Source organism: Electrophorus electricus, chromosome 1, assembly GCF_041902795.1.
Source record: "Electrophorus electricus isolate QZ-2024a chromosome 1, ASM4190279v1, whole genome shotgun sequence".
NCBI lineage: Eukaryota > Metazoa > Chordata > Actinopteri > Gymnotiformes > Gymnotidae > Electrophorus > Electrophorus electricus.
In genome coordinates, this window is record NC_137497.1 from 29,452,017 (window position 1) to 29,469,666 (window position 17,650).

A 17,650-nucleotide genomic window follows, 5' to 3' on the forward strand; every position below is an offset into this window, starting at 1 on the left:
TGCAAAGTCAGTTCAGTGCCTGACTTAAATACTCTGATCTACTTTGCTACATATACAAAGTAAGCTTATCAAGCTTATCATAAAACTGAGGGTTGACATATTTTATTTATATTTTTATTTATTTATTTATTTTATACCCAAGCTCATGCACAATTAACCAGAATAGCAGAGCAGAATAGAATTGGCTTAACTGAAGAATGTCAAATCATGAAAGATGTATCAGAGCTTATTTTAATTGAATTGTGCTTATATTTTAACACTACACTAAATCAATGCAATACAAATTATGACCATTAGAAAATCACTGTTACTTGGAGACCACAAAGTTGTTTTGTTAGTTCATGCTTTAAACTTCATTTTGAGGGGGGGGGGGGGGGGGGGGAGTCCTGCAATCCAGTCATGCATAGATCTCAGAGTTCTTTTGTTACTATGAGCTTACTAGTGACATCAGGATGTAACTGATCCCACAGATACTGGAACACTCAAGGATGACTTCCCTGTATTGATGTACAATGTACAATGCATGTACAGAGGAAGTTGACCAACTGTGGCCTCAAGAACTTGTTTACGTGCCATTCAACAAACCCTGATCACTTTTCTTTCTTATGCAGATTCAAACAACAGTTAGGTCTTCGCTGAAGAGTCAACACACAAACACATTAGCATTCAAGTATACTCTGGTTTTGCCCCAAGTGACTCTTAATTCAATCAGAATAGTTACAACCACAATGCAAAGGTTACAACATTACATGTAATACATAACCTAATACCTTAATAATACCTAATTACACTCCAATATCACTGGAAAATCAATAAGTAAAATTATATTTGAACTAAACAGAGCCAGTTTAATAACTGAAGGATGCTCAGTATGTTGAGTATGTATGGAGATCAACCTCTTAGGCCTATTAGTTATGGCTGAGAGTAAGGCTTAATGTCTTTCAGTTTCAGCGTGCATTTTAAAGCATGCAAAGCACACTTGCAAATACAAATATGGTACCCAGTCGATTGACAGTATGATACCCGGTCATAAATCATTTCGTTTTTCAGTTTTCTTGGAAATATTTAGAAAGAGATCTACATCGATCATATTTAGGTTTGTGTGCATCAAGCATTGTTAGACTTCCTCTGGAAATATATATTATTTTGGCTGGGTCTATTACAGTTTTTTTTAATTTTGCTGAATTGTTCTGTATATTTGGTGAGTGACAACTTCAGCAGGAAATGAGATGCATAAATGGTGCTATCATAATCATAAATACTGCTTTGGAGGCATCTTTTTAATTTAATCAAACCAACACACTTCTGTGTTCATATTGCCATATTACCATTAAATTACCATTAACCACAGGTATGTTGGTTATTACAACCCACCACCAAGCTGATAGAAGTAACATTATCTCTAGTTAACACTGAGTAATAGTTTTCAGTAAGAACTTCTCCCACTGTGCCCATGATAAAGCCTGCTCTGTTGCGCTCCTAAGCCCTCAGAGTGTAGCTGTGGATCAGACAGTGGATACCGGGTCGCCCCCTTGTGCTGTCTCCTTTGGATAATTGCGGGAATTGGTCAGATTCAAGACAAATTATTTCTAAAATGTTATCATCCCTTTACTTGATTTAGGAACTACATGTAATTTAACAACTATACTTCCATTGTACAACATCTAAACACTGAAGTTGTAAGACACCACCAGCAGGAGAATTATGTTCCTGCATACAAAGAACAACATACGTAAATTCTTAAGTATATATTTAAAAGAGTATTAATGACATTACTGAATAAACCCTGCTCTAAAAGCCTTTCAAGTACAGACTTCTAATAGAGAGAAGAATAACATGAGATTTTGAATTTCATAACTGATAGGTAAACCACTGAGATGGAATGGGACTATGTCAGTATTCCACTGACTAAGTGGGTACTGAACCCATTGTCGTAAACATTATGTTTCATTAAAGCTATGGAGATTGTGAAGATCGGTCTGTGTTACAAACTGTGAGTATAATCAGTGTAAGGACAGAATTCAGTTCTGCTGTATAGTATGTGCGGTACCAATCATGTTTCAGGACCATGGACAGCAAATAGCTATCTATCTCTGTCATGGTTACGGACACACATGGCAACAAAACTGCGCTCAGCAAATCCAGAAAATATCAGATGAGTCTGTTTTGCTGGAACAACAGACATATTTGGCAAACCAGGATGCTCTGTACTTAAATTGATATTCAATACAGAGGCGATGGCTGTCAGGCCATTGAGCTACTGCAGCGATTCATTCAGGCTGTGCTCACTGGGGGAACTGCGACTCATGTTGGACAGACTGGCCATGAGAGACTTCACTTTGTGAGCATAATAGTTCCTAAGGTTCACCGAGGGTACTTCTTTAATGCCCTCGTCAAAGTCACAGCTCCTCATGGCGATCTCCAGCTGCTTTTGCCGTTTGTAGAACAAAGAGAACTTGTTGAAAATGAGTGTGATGGGTAGCACCACCACCAAGATCCCTGCCAGGATGCAGGCAGAGGCAGTGAGCTTCCCTGCGATTGTCCCGGGAACCACGTCTCCGTAGCCCACCGTGGTCATGCTGACTGTGGCCCACCACCAGCAGGCTGGGATGGTGGTCAGCCCATCATTGTCCTCCTTTTCGATGGTGTAGGCCATCACAGAAAAGAAGGACACCCCCACAGCCAGGTATAGCAGCAGAAGACCCACCTCCTTGTAGCTGTTCTTCAGCGTAGCGCCCAGCGATCGCAGGCCGGTGGAGTGGCGTGCCAGCTTCAGGATGCGGAAGATCCGCATAAGGCGGAGCACCTGCGCCACGCGGCCCAGGTTGGCCAGCGCTGGGCTGCTTTCGGCCACCAGGTCGATCAGGAGCGTGAGGTAGAAGGGCAGAATGGACACCAAGTCGATCACGTTCAGCGGGTGCTCAAAGAAGTGCAGGAGGTCTGGCGCCACCACAAACCTGGCAACCAGCTCAAAAGTGAACCAGCCTATTCCGAAATGCTCCACAATCTCAAAACGGGGGTCCTCCTGAGGCTGGCCCTCGCCGTCCAGCAGAGCAAACTCGCTCATGCTGTTCATGCACATAGTGGCTATGGAGACCAGCACCACCACGATAGAGAACACACTGATGATGCGGCTGGGTATGGAGTAGCCAGGGTTATCCAACATTAGCCAGATCTTCCTCCTCATACTCCCCAGTGGCTGCTTGTCAAATTTGGCAGCATCGCTGTAGAATTCCAAGATCTCATCAAAGGAAGAAGTTGTGCTTCCCTCATCGCTCTTGTCTTCCCATTCCTCTCGGACCGGCTCCATTTTCCTGCAGTGATAAGTACTGCTGCAACAAGAGTCGATAAAAAACTCATTGATGCCCCAGTATTCGATTTCCTGGCTGAATGAGAAAATGCAAAGTTCTCCCATAACATGCAGGCGGCCGGTGTTATAGAAATTCAAAACGTAAGGAAAAAGCGCGGGATTCCGGTCAAAGTAGAACTCTTTTTCGGCGTCATCGTAATCGTCGCACAGCTCGAGGATGGATTCTTTTGACTGACATCGCAGCAAACGTGCAAGTCGCGTCTCAGGAAAGCGAGACAGTGTGTTAGAGAAAAGTCGCCTCTTGAAACCTCCGACATTAATGCGTATAGCGCTATTTTCGGGATTATCTCCATTTAAACCATCCAGACTCTGTCCAGTCATGTCTTGAGGCTCCTTGAGTGAGTGCGACTGCTTGCAGATCTTAAGAGGAAAAGAAGAGAATTCAAGGACGCGTTTGTTGGACAATCCTTTTCCCAAATCGTGTACAGTGTACACTGACAAATTAAGGAAAAACAACTAAGCGCTATTCTCATTGTAAGAAGTGAACTCCGCTCTCCCTATCGCAAAGTTGTGACACTCATCAACAATCTAAACATTTCAGCTGTTTCTTTGCAAATGTGACTGTTCGATTACACAGTAAGGTACCGACGCAAATACAAGAATAGCCTATATTTAAGTATGCCGTCCAATCTTACGATACGACATTCTTCCATGTGTTTGAATGACCGAGTTTACACTCACTGTATAATACAGCCGTGGTTCGACGGTGGAAATTAGCACGGTGGTTCCATGAACCGACTCGGCTGAGTTGAGCCCAGGGGTGTACCGAGCGTCTCCCACAATCTTCACTCACGCCGCGCAAGCGCTTCTGCGCCTTTCAGGCATCGTTTGAGTCCTGAGAGCTCCCCCTTCCCATAGCACGGTCTCGATCGTTCGATGAAAGGTTTCTCTGACAAACGATTTTTCAGTTCTTCGTCTCTGAGAGAGGATCCCCCAGATTCTGCAGGCGCGCTGTTGCTGTGCAGCAACACGTACTACTACGCAAAAATGTATTTATTTATTTTTTTGTCGGTGGCTTTGGAGATGGACAGCGCTGCGAGCTCACTCACGAAAACGGCTGCAGGGGACGGACATGCCAGTGTCTGGTGCTTCGGCAGGGGCGACAACAGCATCAGAAGGGAAAAGAACAACTGATGTGTCCTCTTATTTACGTCTACAGCTTGCAGAAAGAAACTGAAATACAGAGCAGTTCATAGATCAACATAGCCGTAGTTTATAGCCCATGGTCGTAATGTTTGTTAGAAAAAAAAAGCGCATCATGCTTCATGTAGGAAGGATATTTGTTATTTTGCAAAAACATTCAAGTCACAGTTGGTTTATTAAGTGCTTTCCTGTGCAAGTTTCACCTTTCACACCCCATCCGTATATAAGAGCCGTCGCTCAGGGGCTTCCACCCACCCTTATCCTATAACTGGTAACAAACAATGCGAGTATTCGCAATAGTAGTCCTATTTCAGACTTCGATGTTTTTTGTTTTTTTTCAACTGCTATGTTTCCCTTGTAATGACAGGACGTCACTATACGGGTCTTCACTATACGACTCTTGTATCAACCCTTTTATAGTTATCAGCTGCGCTATCAACACATAGGTGGAGCATTAAAAATATCATTATGGAAAACTACATAAAGCACAATAAAGATTATTTTTGCAGTCAGGTTTTGATTTTATAAAATGGATCTCTCTCTCTCTCTCTCTCTCTCTCTCTCTCTCTCTCTCTCTCTCTCTCTCTCTCTCTCTCTCTCTCTCTCTCTCTCTCTCTCTCTCTCTCTCTCTCTCTCTCTCTCTCTCTGGTGGTTACTACAATGGTGAATCCCACGTTTTCCTGCGGCGTAAATGGCTCCATTCACTTATAGATTCCAGTGTGCGACACTTTCGCTGAACAGTGTAACCTAATAAATACGCCAGTTAAAGCTTTGGCTTTTTTAACCTTCTACCTCTCCTTGTACTCCAGTAGTGACCCTGACGCCCAAGATTCCACTTCGAGCAACTCATGAATTTACGTACAAGGAAAGTTATACCTTACAATGACAATGTCTCCACAAATGTGCAACGATGCTTTAAGTTTAACGCTATCAAACACTATAATTATAATAATCGTGACACAAATCTAACTCGTCCTTCCAATCTGTTAAGAGTAAATGCATTCTCGCACCCCCCCCCCCCCCCCACACACACACACACTTTCTGATCACGCCATTCCACCTACTCACTCACCCACTCAGTCGTTTCCTGACCATGGAGTAAGCAGAGAAATGCAGTTTTCAATTCAGGAGGTGCTTGTTTTGTTCACTAACCACATTTGACTCACACCAACTGCAACGGTCCCCAATTAACAGATAGCAAAGCGGCAACATCTAATAATAAATCGCGTTTGTTCGTTCGATGTTGATTCTATGGGGGCATACACACAGAAAACTTGACAAACTAAACACGACGGTCAATATTTACTTCTGCAGATTGGCCACAAGGTGGCACTCGACATAGACCGCACGCTATGCTGTAACTGTAGCCAAATGCCAAATGTTTCAGAAGACTACGTTAGGAAATACACGAACAGGTCTTTTTTAAAAAGCAAGATCGTGGGCAGCATCGCTAGAATAATGTGTGGAAACTGTCGGCTATATTTCACCTACACGATACAGCTGTACAGTTTGGCTGCTGAGTTTACAGTGAACCTTGTTTGGAGATATGCTTCTAAAGCCAGCTAACCTTAAAAGGCAAATCCAAGCCGTTCTTGAATGCCACTCGTTTTTATCGAAACATCTCACCATAAAATGGAACATCCCTGGCTGCGACCACTTGAACTGCCCTCGTTCGCTGAGTTTTATTTAGGCCTGAAAAGTATTGCCGTTAAGTGCTTTTATGTAGTAAAGGTGTCCAGTGTTTCGAAGCAGTAACTCGTAATCCTGCTATGTATCATAATTTTCCGAGGAAACTCCTACTCCTGGATGTTCTCCTGAAAGTAGTTGGCCCAGAACATTGATAGAGGGCGTTCACCTTTACCTGTAGGTATGATTTGGGAGAAGGCTTTAATAACAATTTGCTACGCTTTGCTCGAAGATGAAGGTATAACGATTTATGCCGATTGGTTTTTAGGTTTCTCATACAGATTTATACTATCGACTTTCAATGGAATAGATGAAACTACATTGAAATTATGACTAAGTTTGGAGGTAAGCTATTTTATTGGGAATAAAATCATATCTTTCTGTTTGAGCATCTTCAGCGACAACATTATGTATCTTTATTCTAGAAAACTCTAGAGCAGAACTCGTCACTACTACCTTCGTTGTGGCTGACGGTTTTCTTAGTTTTTATTTCTTTCACGCTTTCTTTCTTTTTTTTTTTTCTTTTTTTGCTAAAATCTGCCTTGTGACATATTGACAATAAATCTCATCCAAGTATTAAAGAGCCTTTGTTATGAGTGGGGGTGGCTCCATGTTTTTTTGTGTACAGATGGCTGTAGTCCATCATCTGTTGTGTTGGCCATCGTCTGACTCTTCATCTATGGCCAATAGCAGGAAATACATGTGAGTTCAAATGACCAGTTATATGACCAGTTCCATAAAAATGTAATATAATGTAATAAGTGTCAAAATGTAAATTTGTTACTATATTATGTAATTTAATGTAATATAATAAAATGTCATTATGTCATTTTTTAAGGAAATCCTTTCTCTTAGTCTACTGCAGCTATAGGAGGAAGCTGATAGGCATTAATACATACAAAATCCATGTGCCGAACTTGGTGATGTCAACCCATATAAATTTAAGATACTTAGGAAAAGGCAAAAGAATGATAATTGTCCTGCTTTAGTGCGTTGGGCTGCCCAGTCAATGTAATTTTCAAATATAAGACTAGTGAAATAAAAATGCATAGTTACGGCCAGGCAATAAACTTCCTTCTACCTAATCACATTCGTGTTATCATCATCATCATCATAAAGTCTTTATGAATGACCATTAAAACATTCATAGGGTTGTGGGAGTTTGGATGTGCATCCTCAGTCTGACTTTGCACTTTCATGACTTACGTCATACCAATTCCCATATTGTACTGAAACTATGATGTAGACGTTCCTGTTCTTGGTTACTAGAGAAGGTCTTGTGAAAATCATTTAGATCTAAGTAGAAATCGTTTGATAGATCGTTTTAGAACCAGTGGAAAAGTGATCTCCTGCAGGTACCACAAGAGTTTGGTGTTTACAAAGCACAGTTGGTTGGTAGCTTTGCTTAAGCTATTACCTAAGTAACTATGATTTATTTCTTAAATATTTTTTTGAATAAATACAAATAAATATTTCCCAAAGCATATTTTCTCTCTTCTTGTGGGTGTTTGGCATTTCTTGAGTACTGTTAAATGTAGATGACATCACACTGTGATGCAAAGAGCCTCACTGTATTTCAGTGTGGTTTCACATTATAATTTCACACACACACACACACACACACACACACACACACACACACACACACACACACGCGCGCGCACGCACGCACGCTCGCTTACTGTGCACATTGTCAGTATGTTAGTGGTGCTGTTGGAGGCAGGGAAGCAGGCCCTGAGAGAATAGCTCCAGTGTCCTAGTAGCTGCTGGGTTCAGTCCGACTGGGTTCAGTCCTGCTGGGTTTAGTCCTGGTGGACCACTCTCAGGCCTCCTCCTCCTCCTCCCCATTCCCTTGCTCGGAGTCCGTCCGCCTCACAGAACACTATTGTCCCGTCCTGCACAAAGAGTCAGCCTGTGCATACACACACTCTCAATCTGTCCAAGACCTCTGGCTCCTTCTCACCAGCAGCACTGTATGTATTCAGGCGCATAGAAAATGCTTTGTTTATAGGTAGTCCTTTTATTTTATTACATTAACAATAACTCTGGGCTTGGGGTTAAGATGGAGATCTAACTTTGGCCTTTTTATGGTCTGCTGATTGTTTGCAAAGAGTGACGGGCCGGCTGGCTTAAGCGCTTCTTGCTTGATGGTTGCTGTATTGTGTGCTTTGCTTAAAACGTGCATGTAGTTTAACAGTATTGCAATAATATTCCTGGTAATGTTACATTAACCAGAACTTTCAGATATTAAGAGTTTCCTCTTTAACACTTTATATATTAAAGTCTTTAACATCTATATTAGAATTTAGTGGTCTTTGATACCGCTAAAATGCACATGGTATTGTATAATGGTAATACACTTCAATAGTAAATAAATTAATGAATCAAGATTATTTGGTATGTAATCTCTGTCAACAGAGTAAATATTGTTTAGCAAACTGAGTTATGAACACAATGTGACTATCTTTAGTTCTGTGGAAAATGACTGTCACTGGTCTCATGCTCGAAATGTGAGCAAATGTTTAATTTTCTTCTTGCTTGTGTTCACACACAGCAGCAAGCAGAATTTTGAGGAGTGACTGAGCAGTTTTTGTCAAAGCTACAGAAAGACTGAGACAGAGAGCCTGAGAGAAGTGGAAAGAGCAAGAAAGAAAGATGAATGAGCTGATTTCACGTTGCTAATGACCCAACTGCACGTCACGTGTGATCGGATCACCAGGAGGAATGTACTAACAATAGAATCCTATGTTAGCTTGCGGCGCTAACTGCCAACACACTGAAAAGGCTTGAGAAAGCCATCACAATTGCTTTGCTGTGAATTTCTAAAATGTATGTTTATTGTTACTTTCATTTAGGAAAGTTCACTGTGTGAGGGAGTGTGTACAGCAGTGTGAGAGCGTCATTCTCCCCTGATGCCTCGTGGGAGCTACACTTGAAGATCCATCATGGAGGTACATGAGTCATAGCTCCAACTACCACTCAAACTACCATACAAACTACCACACAAACTACCTCTCAAACACCAGCCACCAGCAAAAGTTTAATTAGAGGTCCTAATTCCGCCAAAAGGATAATTTCACCAAGACCATAGCCTCTAAACTGTGATAAAGACAATGTTATATCTGAAACTTTGTCTCAAACTGTAGCCTGTAAACCTAGCCAAAGATCAAACTACAGATGCTCATTCTAGCCAAAACCAAAGATTTTAATGAATTATAGCTAAGACTCAAGTTTTTAAATCTGGCACAAGTGAAGGACTTGATGTGTTGCACTAGGCTTTAACAGGAGTCAGGCTCAAACTAGTGTTTAACCCAGAATAGGTAAGATGTTATTCTAATGTGTGGCTCAGTGGTGATGAAATAGTGAAATATCTTGTAGGGTCAGATAAAGGAAAGGCAGCTAGCCCAGTGCCTGCGCCATTATTTCAATTAGCTCTGACTTCCCAGTATTGTTCATTTTTAAGGTACTAAACCCAAACTCCACTTTACCACAGCTGCCACGTAAACCATCTTAGCTAAGTCATATTTGCGAACTGCAGACAGAAGATTAAAACGTCGCCGTTTGAGCAAAGTGCTGCTGTTTGCTCTGGTGGATAGGGCACTCCCCACATCTTGACTTACTGCTGCAGGAAGGCTCACCCTGCACAGATCATGGTGTAGCATAGTAAACACTCATGTGTTTGTAAACACACACACACACACACACACACACACACACGCACACGCAGGCATGCATGCACACACAGTCCGTATGGAGTCTTGAATGCAAGCAAAAGCCTCGGGCTCTAGTGACAAACCAGGTCAGAGGTCTGGTTGTGTGCATACACATACATTGTACACACACACCACACCCAAAACACACACTCTCAGATGTACCCTGGTTGTTTGCCCTGATTCATGCCAACATTTGTGTCAGAAGTGGTTGTGTTTTCGTGCACAATTCAGCAAGGCTGTTGGCATGTATGGGGAGTTGCAGTAACCTCAATGCCACCCAGTAAGGCTGAATGGGTAGCAGTGTTGATGCTTATTGGCCACTAAGTATGTTTGGCCTGAGGATCAAGTGTTGGCAATAGATGTTAATGTTTGAGTAGCAATCTCCATGATCATTTTTATGTTTATGTTATGCGTGAGGATCTGGCTGGCAGGCAGTGTTTACTGCTGGCACTCACTGCTATGAAGTGAAATGTGCAAGATGGGCACTAATCCCACCAGGTGATGGTGGTATGTGTGTCTGTGCATCTATCAAAACATTTGAGTTACTCAAATGATTCAAGCTATTTATATTTCTAAAATACTTTCACACAAATTTGTATCTAGGCCAAGCAATGTCAGTATTCGGTGTCGATGTGTTAATGTTTATGTTTCAAGAGTGATTTTTGTTTGGTTTCCTGCTGACAATCAGTGAAATAATTGCCCACTCATCCGTATGTGTGAGTCAAAGTCAAATTTATTTATATCGTGCTTTTTACATGTGTTACAACATGTTACAACAACATGTCACAAAGCAACTTTACACGTTTAGGTCCAGCTGCTTTTGGGCAAACCAATGTCAACAGTGGCAAGAAGGAACTCCCTGGGTGGATTAAGGAAGAAAACTTGGGAGGACCAAAACTCAAGAGGGAGCCTATCCTTCGTGGGCAGCCCAGCTTTTGACCAGACTACGCTTTAATACATCACATATAGGCAATGAAGCTAGTTCAGTATAGGTAGCTTTTCCAGTGAGCCCAGGGTGGGTGAGATGTATTTGCCACTGTTGGAGTAGATCTGATGAGTGAATAAATATATGGCAACACTGCTCCAACTGCTGTCCACTCTTAAACATTTCCTGGTGTAGTCCAGTGTTGTGCAATGTTTTCCACAGTAACATCGGTACTTGACTTTGAGAAAGGCGCTATATAAATGTGACTAATAATAATAATAATAATAATAATAATAATAATAATAGTAATAATAACATGCAAATAAACAGAAATATGTACTTAGATGTGTAAAGATCAACAACAGATGAAATGTTAATAAACAGTAGATGTATGCCAGTGAGCAGCATGCGGCCCTGTAGCAAAATTACTAGAAATCAGGCCAGAGTGGCCGGATAACTGTGTCAACACCTCAGATTACCAGAAAACTCTGCAATTCAGGGCCCTGCAGCATTACATACAGGAAGCTAACCAAAAGCTTAAGGGAATAAGTAAGACTTTAGACTAGAGTTAAAAATTAAGAGTGTGCCTGAGTCCTAAATTAAAGCTGGAAGGCTGTTCATTAACTGTAGGGCTTTACCAAGAAGGGTCTTCTGGTGCAATCTTACTAATTCTAGAACTAATTGAAACCCTGCATTTTGACACTGCAGTCAGTATGGTGGCTTATACCATTTAACAGGTTCACTCAGATACTGTGGGGCCAGATCACTTAGAACTTTAAAAACCCATAGGGCTATTTTCAAGTCGATTTGAAATTTCACTGAGAGCCAGTGCAGAGCTGAAGCAACAGGACTTGTAAGGACCCTGGCTGCTGCATTTTGTGCAAGTTGTTTACATGTGAACATGATTGAGTTTAGCCCATTCTTACTCGTGCAAATTTCATGCTCCATAGGCATGTTGATAAAATGTCACCAAAAATATCACTTTTTAAATCACATTCGCAAGACCTGGTCACTCAGTCTCAAGCAAGCAATGCTAGCAACAATTAGTTCCTCCAGCAAATGATCCATACTCAAAGCTGGCATGGAACTGTGTTGATGGTGAGTTAATATTCCTGATGTTTACATTGGGTGTGTGTATGTCTTTTCAGATATATATCCTGGGGATCATCATTGCAATATGTGGCAACTTCCTCATCAGTATCTCACTGAACATCCAGGTTGGTGTGATTTTAGATTCAACAACATGAATCTGTCTGGATAAGCTACTGTAAGCTAGTCACTAGCTACTAGCTGCTAAGCATTGCTCTCTATACAGAAGTACACCCACATACGTCAGTCCCAGCGGGGCACCAGACCGTACTACACCAGCCGTCTGTGGTGGTGTGGGATTCTGCTCATGGGGCTTGGGGAGATGGGAAATTTTGCAGCGTATGGATTCGCTCCAGCCTCCCTCATCGCTCCACTTGGTTGCGTGTCTGTCATTGGTAAGCTCCTCCGCAACCAACTTAATATGCTGGACAGTGCCGGATAGATTATTGAAATGATACTGGGAACTCTCGATATGATGGAAAATGCTGGACCATTTATTGAAATGGTGTTAGTGATTCTCACTGTGTACAGCTGAAATCAAATGAGATGTCAGGGATATCTCGTGTAGGGTTGAATTTTTCGAATATTAAAAGAACAAGATGTTCTCTTGCTCTTATGCATGTTCTTACATGTCTCTCTTCCCCATGTTCAGCCAGTGCTATCATCTCTGTGGTCTTTCTTAAAGAGACATTACGAGCATCTGATGTTTTGGGTGAGTTTTACAGGCTTTCTGTCACCATGTTTCATATTTATTATTAAAACGTGAGTGAAGAGAGGGTTTTATATGTTAGCAAGTTTAAATGACTGTGATTTAATCGTAGGGCTTCAGGACACTCACGGTAGTCATGGGTCATGCTCTGAGGTCTCTCTGCCCTTCCCACAGGGGGCGCGCTTGCTCTCACGGGCACGTACTTGCTGGTGACCTTTGCCCCACACTCTGCCCCCCACGTGACGGCCAACATGGTGGAGCGCTGTCTTATTAGCTGGCAGTTCCTCATCTATTTTGTACGTCTTTCCAGCCAATCACGTTGCCCCAACACACATTTCACTAAGAGCGCTATTTCTGGTCTTCATTTCAGAGACTTGGGAATATTGTTTAAAAAAAATGTTCAAATGTGGAAAAGTTCCAAATTTTATGAATACATACACACTCCAAAGTTAAAAGGGAACCGACCGGACTGTAAAAATGTTTTTAAAACCCTTCTGCATTAAAAAGCTGTAAGCAGTTATCACTTACATTTAAGTGTAAGAATAAGCATAAGAATGCGTGTATGTGTTTTGTGATACTACAGGGGAATTCAAGAAAACAAATCTTCTGTAAAACTTACCCCCTCTCGCTTTTGTTCCAACTAAAAGGTCACTGCAAGAGCACCACCTGCTGAAGATCTTTTTAAAAAACTGTACACAGCACAGCTGTGCACGGCATATTCATTTGTCAGCGCTCTAGTTATTCTATTTAAATATCCCTCTCTGTCTCTTCCCTGTAGTTTGTTGAGGTTGTTTTGTTTTGCCTCCTGCTCTACCTCTATAAGTGCAGGAATGTGAAACACATTGTCATTGTGATGCTCCTGGTGGCTTTGCTGGGTAAGAGTACAGACACACCACCATCTGCTGCATTTAAATTGCCATGATCCATCAGTGGCTCAGATGCAGCCGTGATGTGTGCGCGCGTGTGTGTGTGTGCACTGCAGCCTCTGTGACAGTGATCTCAGTGAAAGCCGTGTCTGGGATGCTCACGGAGACAGTACGTGGGAGCCACCTGCAGCTCACCTACCCTGTCTTCTATATCATGTTCATCGTCATGGTAGCCTCCTGTGCCTTCCAGATTAAGTGAGACTCCAAGGTTTTTTAAATGAAAGGCTCAAATTATATTCCTAATAATTTGAAGTCAAAAATTATTGCAACTGTGTTGTTTCATGAATTCACTTAAGATTTTATCTCTCACTTTCTTTTTCTGCAGATTTCTTAATGAGGCCATGAAGATGTTTGATGCCACAGAGATTGTGCCAATCAATTATGTGTTCTTCACAGCCAGTGCAGTAGTAGCAGGTATTGTACTGTGTGTGTGTGTGTGTGTGTGTGTGTGTGTGTGCGGTGGAGGAACTAAAGCAGAACTTCTTTTGTAATGTTTTACCTAAGGCTGTACAGAACAGAACTTTAATCTTGTGCTGCTGAGAATACAGCATCTGGTCCAAGACTGGTGATTTAAGCTTGTCTCTCATCCTGCCTCCCTGCTCTGAAATGTGCAGCATCTGATCACTGATGCTGATTGGCTTAACCACATAAGGTGACATGCAGGTCTGTCTCAATGAGCCAATTACCATCACAGGGACATGTGTTATAGAGTGATGCAACATGCTTAAATAGATGTGATGCAACCACTGCCATTGAGTTCTGCTTTATCACCAAGGGACTGATGTATGTGAGTCCTGAGATTGGTTCATGCAGCTAAGCACTGCAATAGCAGGTATTGTACTGCATGTAATGTGTTCATGAATGTAGCAGTTTCTTTTGTGATGTTTTATCTGAGGCTGTATTGAAATTTTAACCTTGAGCCAATGAGAATACAGCATCATATCCAATGATAAAGGAGGTTTCTGAGATGACAGACCACCATGAATCTCCACTTCTTAATGTGGCACTCCATTATGAACCAACACTGTTAGCAGTGTGAGATCAGTCAACGAATGCAAAGATCATTATCCATGTATATGCATGTTATGTTATAATAATCTTTCTTAGAAACAGAATAGAGAATGGACCTGTGAAAGCACATGCTTAAAAAGCACTGCAATGCTTATTAGATTGCAAACTTGGAATTTTGCTTATATTACAAGTGTGGTGAGTCATTAACTGGACCACAGAGAGGCACTGCTTTCTGTGTGTGCGCACACACACGCACACACACGCGCGCACACACGCACACACGCACGCACACACACACACACACACACACACACACACACAGCCAGAATTGCATAATGTCACATTTGCACCAAAATCCAATTATTTATGACTCATCAATCCCTCTTTCTATTTTTATTTATTAAACACATATTGTTTGTCTGCTCTTTGAATACTTTATAAAAGCCTATCATTCCCAATGGTGGTGTTCTGAATAGTTTGATTTCTTAAAGTAAATAAATGATTTGTAATTTTATCATTACACTTAGCCCACTTCAACTTGAAAACATATGGTATATGTTGCACTATTGTCCAGAATAACGTTTCCAGCGTATCTACCAAAATCACATTCATCTTGATTTAAAATCTTATCTCATCTTAAGTGAGTGAGTTAGTGAAAGACCTGCTTTTCCACAGTCTTTCACAGTAAATGTTTTCACTCCCGAAGGTGTGCTTCAGGTGTCCAGGCATATTATGTGTTTGTGTATAGTCAACTGATTAAGGGTGTGTCCCAGTTGCGTACTAATTACTAATATTAACTAGTTTTTGAGTATGTAGTAACTAGCATAGATAGAAATGTGAAAGTTCAGTAGTCACAAAAATCCACAAAGCATACTTAGAAACTTTCTGAGTATGGGTTGGATAGGCACTATTTTTCCATAATGCAGTGCAAAACAGAAAGTGAGGAGTTACTCACGCTAGCGTAGAAGCGATGGCGGCAGTCGAACAGATGTTTAAATCTGAACAACTTAGATTTCTTACGTAATTGAAATAATAAATATTGCAACTTTAGTATGAAAGCTGTTTGAATTGCATGTTAATTTGATTTATCTAGCCACGGTAGCCACCTAGCTCTGTGTTTGGCCATTGTAAGCAAGTTAATTAGCTAGCCAGATAGCTGATGGCCTCTAAATTTAGCTAACTTATCTATATTTGTAAATAAGATAGAAAATTAGGTGTAAGGAATTTAGGTTTAAAACCCATGTCAAAAGTCAAAGCTTGTAATGATGCTGACATTTGCAACGCTTCATCAGTTGCTGTTAGTATAAGTAGCATGTGAATATTTTGGGTACTAATCTGCCAAACACATTTCATTTAGATCAGTACGTGTACCTAATAGTATTAGTGTGTGGTATGCACACTAATGGGGGGTCTTTTATTTAACAAGACTCATATGGTGAGTGAGGTTGTGTGGTATAAGCAGTATGTCTGAGTCTGTGAGCTCTCAGAGGGCAAGAGGCACTCTGCAGTGTTTTGTGTCAGAAAAAATGCAGTGATCTAATCTGGGTATACAGAAAGGGGATGTGGGTCTTTGTCTTGTGGGCCTTCACCTTATGGGTCTCTATTCTGGTGTTGTGCAATTGTTCTTAACTGGGAAAACTAGAAGAACATGTAAAAGAAGTAAATAAATATTATCTTTAATTTATGAAAAATAAATCTCTAAGTTATCCCTTATAAATTCTGTTCAGATAAAGTTGATAGTGTTGTACTGCAGTTAGGTGTAGTTGTTTCAAATTGTGATTTATAACTGAAATACGTTTGTTTATTTCCAGGGATTTTATTCTATGAGGAGTTTTATGGTCTATCAATTATATACATTATCATGTTCGTACTTGGGTAAGTGGTGCATTAAATATGATTAGCCTTATCTCACTCTACTCACTCCAATGGGGGTGAGGTGTTAATATGCTTATCTTGTGTACGGAATATGGAGAATATTGCTTTTTATCAATTGTAATGGTATTCTTTTTTTTTCAGGTGCTTGTTAGCATTTACTGGAGTGTTTTTGATTGCTAGAAGTAGACCCAAAATCAAAATGGACAGAGTCTTCATCTCTATGGGCCAAATTCCAGGTGTGTTATAAAAAATCTCATTTCTCAGCAGTAGAGCTGTTATATGAATTGTATGCTGTATATGTGTCTTGTGTTTTACAGGTAAGACCAGCACTGATAAGGTGCAGCCAGAGACGAAGGACAGTAAATATGGAACTCTGGCCTCCAAATTTGTGTGCAACAGTGGAGTCCAAGATGACTCTTAGCTCGCCACCTTGTGGAGGAACAGAGAACTGCAATGTGGTCAGAGGCTAGAGCAACAAACACATTGCAAGGAGATGTGTATATGTGTGCAAGACAAGAGAAACGTGCTATGGTAACTGACTGAGTACTAAATGTGGACTTTAGGTTCCTGTATTAAGCTTCTCGGAGAAGTGCTGATCATTGGCTCATAATGATCACATTTATTCAGATCAAAAGGAGCAACAGATTCAGCTCTATTACTCTGGTCTCTATGAGCCCTGGTTAGATACGAGCTGATGTAGTGTTCCCAGGACATCGAGCCTTAAACAGAAGTTAGCACTTTCATTCAGAATAATCTAATTTTTAATAGCTAACTGTCCTCTAATTGTTTTTAGAAAATGTGTAATTTTTACATTTTTGTTAATTTTATTCTTAGATGTAATAAACTACTGGTGCTGTAACGATGTTCTTGTCTGCTTTCTGCTAAAATGTCTCAACTGTGCATGGTAAATTACCATTGTCTACAACTGTGACAAAGTTGCACTGTTTTTATGTGAAACTCAGTTTACAAACCTAAACGTCACACTCTGTAGTCAGTCCTGCAGTCCTGATTCACCTATCTGCACAAGTGCTATGGAGCAGTGAAGATGCTCCCTTCCTGTAACAGATCTATGAACAGGACCTGTAGACTGTAAAAACAACACACAGCTGTAAGATCAGCACGCACAGGGGATTACATACTCTTAAAATACGTATCATGTCCAAGAGCTTCAACAGTTGAGTCTTGAAGAGATTGCAAAGAGCA

At 41.0% G+C, this 17,650-nt stretch overlaps 2 protein-coding genes across 4 annotated transcripts; one reads left to right on the forward strand and one right to left on the reverse strand.

Moving 5' to 3' along the window:
• Nucleotides 1-368: 368 nt before the first annotated feature.
• On the reverse strand, nucleotides 369-4,408 carry kcns2 (potassium voltage-gated channel modifier subfamily S member 2). Its single transcript, XM_027007928.3, has 2 exons — nucleotides 4,052-4,408; nucleotides 369-3,730 (listed from the first exon to the last, which is right to left on the reverse strand). The coding sequence occupies exon 2, from the start codon at nucleotides 3,689-3,691 to the stop codon at nucleotides 2,258-2,260; it is 1,434 nt and encodes a 477-aa protein (XP_026863729.1). The 5' UTR covers nucleotides 3,692-3,730; nucleotides 4,052-4,408; the 3' UTR covers nucleotides 369-2,257.
• A 3,660-nt stretch (nucleotides 4,409-8,068) lies between these two features.
• On the forward strand, nucleotides 8,069-17,306 carry nipal2 (NIPA like domain containing 2). Of its 3 annotated transcripts, XM_081714242.1 has the most exons (13): nucleotides 8,110-8,172; nucleotides 8,754-8,925; nucleotides 9,055-9,150; nucleotides 11,986-12,054; nucleotides 12,153-12,321; nucleotides 12,579-12,638; nucleotides 12,810-12,931; nucleotides 13,414-13,510; nucleotides 13,618-13,756; nucleotides 13,887-13,975; nucleotides 16,384-16,447; nucleotides 16,589-16,683; nucleotides 16,765-17,306. In XM_081714242.1, exons 3-13 carry the CDS (start codon nucleotides 9,145-9,147, stop codon nucleotides 16,866-16,868), a joined length of 1,014 nt encoding a protein of 337 aa, XP_081570368.1. In that variant the 5' UTR covers nucleotides 8,110-8,172; nucleotides 8,754-8,925; nucleotides 9,055-9,144; the 3' UTR covers nucleotides 16,869-17,306. The 3 variants fall into 3 exon arrangements, with proteins under 3 accessions (XP_026863771.1, XP_081570368.1, XP_026863772.1); XM_027007970.3 differs by lacking the exon at nucleotides 8,754-8,925 and having other exon boundaries at nucleotides 8,069-8,172; XM_027007971.3 differs by lacking the exon at nucleotides 8,754-8,925 and having other exon boundaries at nucleotides 8,151-8,210.
• The last annotated feature ends 344 nt before the right edge of the window (nucleotides 17,307-17,650 follow it).

Bases quoted from the DNA above. Each gene is read 5' to 3' on its own strand.
- kcns2 (XM_027007928.3), bottom strand. From the start codon at position 3,691: ATGACTGGACAGAGTCTGGATGGTTTAAATGGAGATAATCCCGAAAAT.
- nipal2 (XM_027007970.3), top strand. The intron at 12,639-12,809 runs GTGAGTTTTACA...CCCTTCCCACAG, and splicing joins ACGAGCATCTGATGTTTTGG to GGGGCGCGCTTGCTCTCACG. The intron at 13,511-13,617 runs GTAAGAGTACAG...TGTGCACTGCAG, and splicing joins GCTCCTGGTGGCTTTGCTGG to CCTCTGTGACAGTGATCTCA.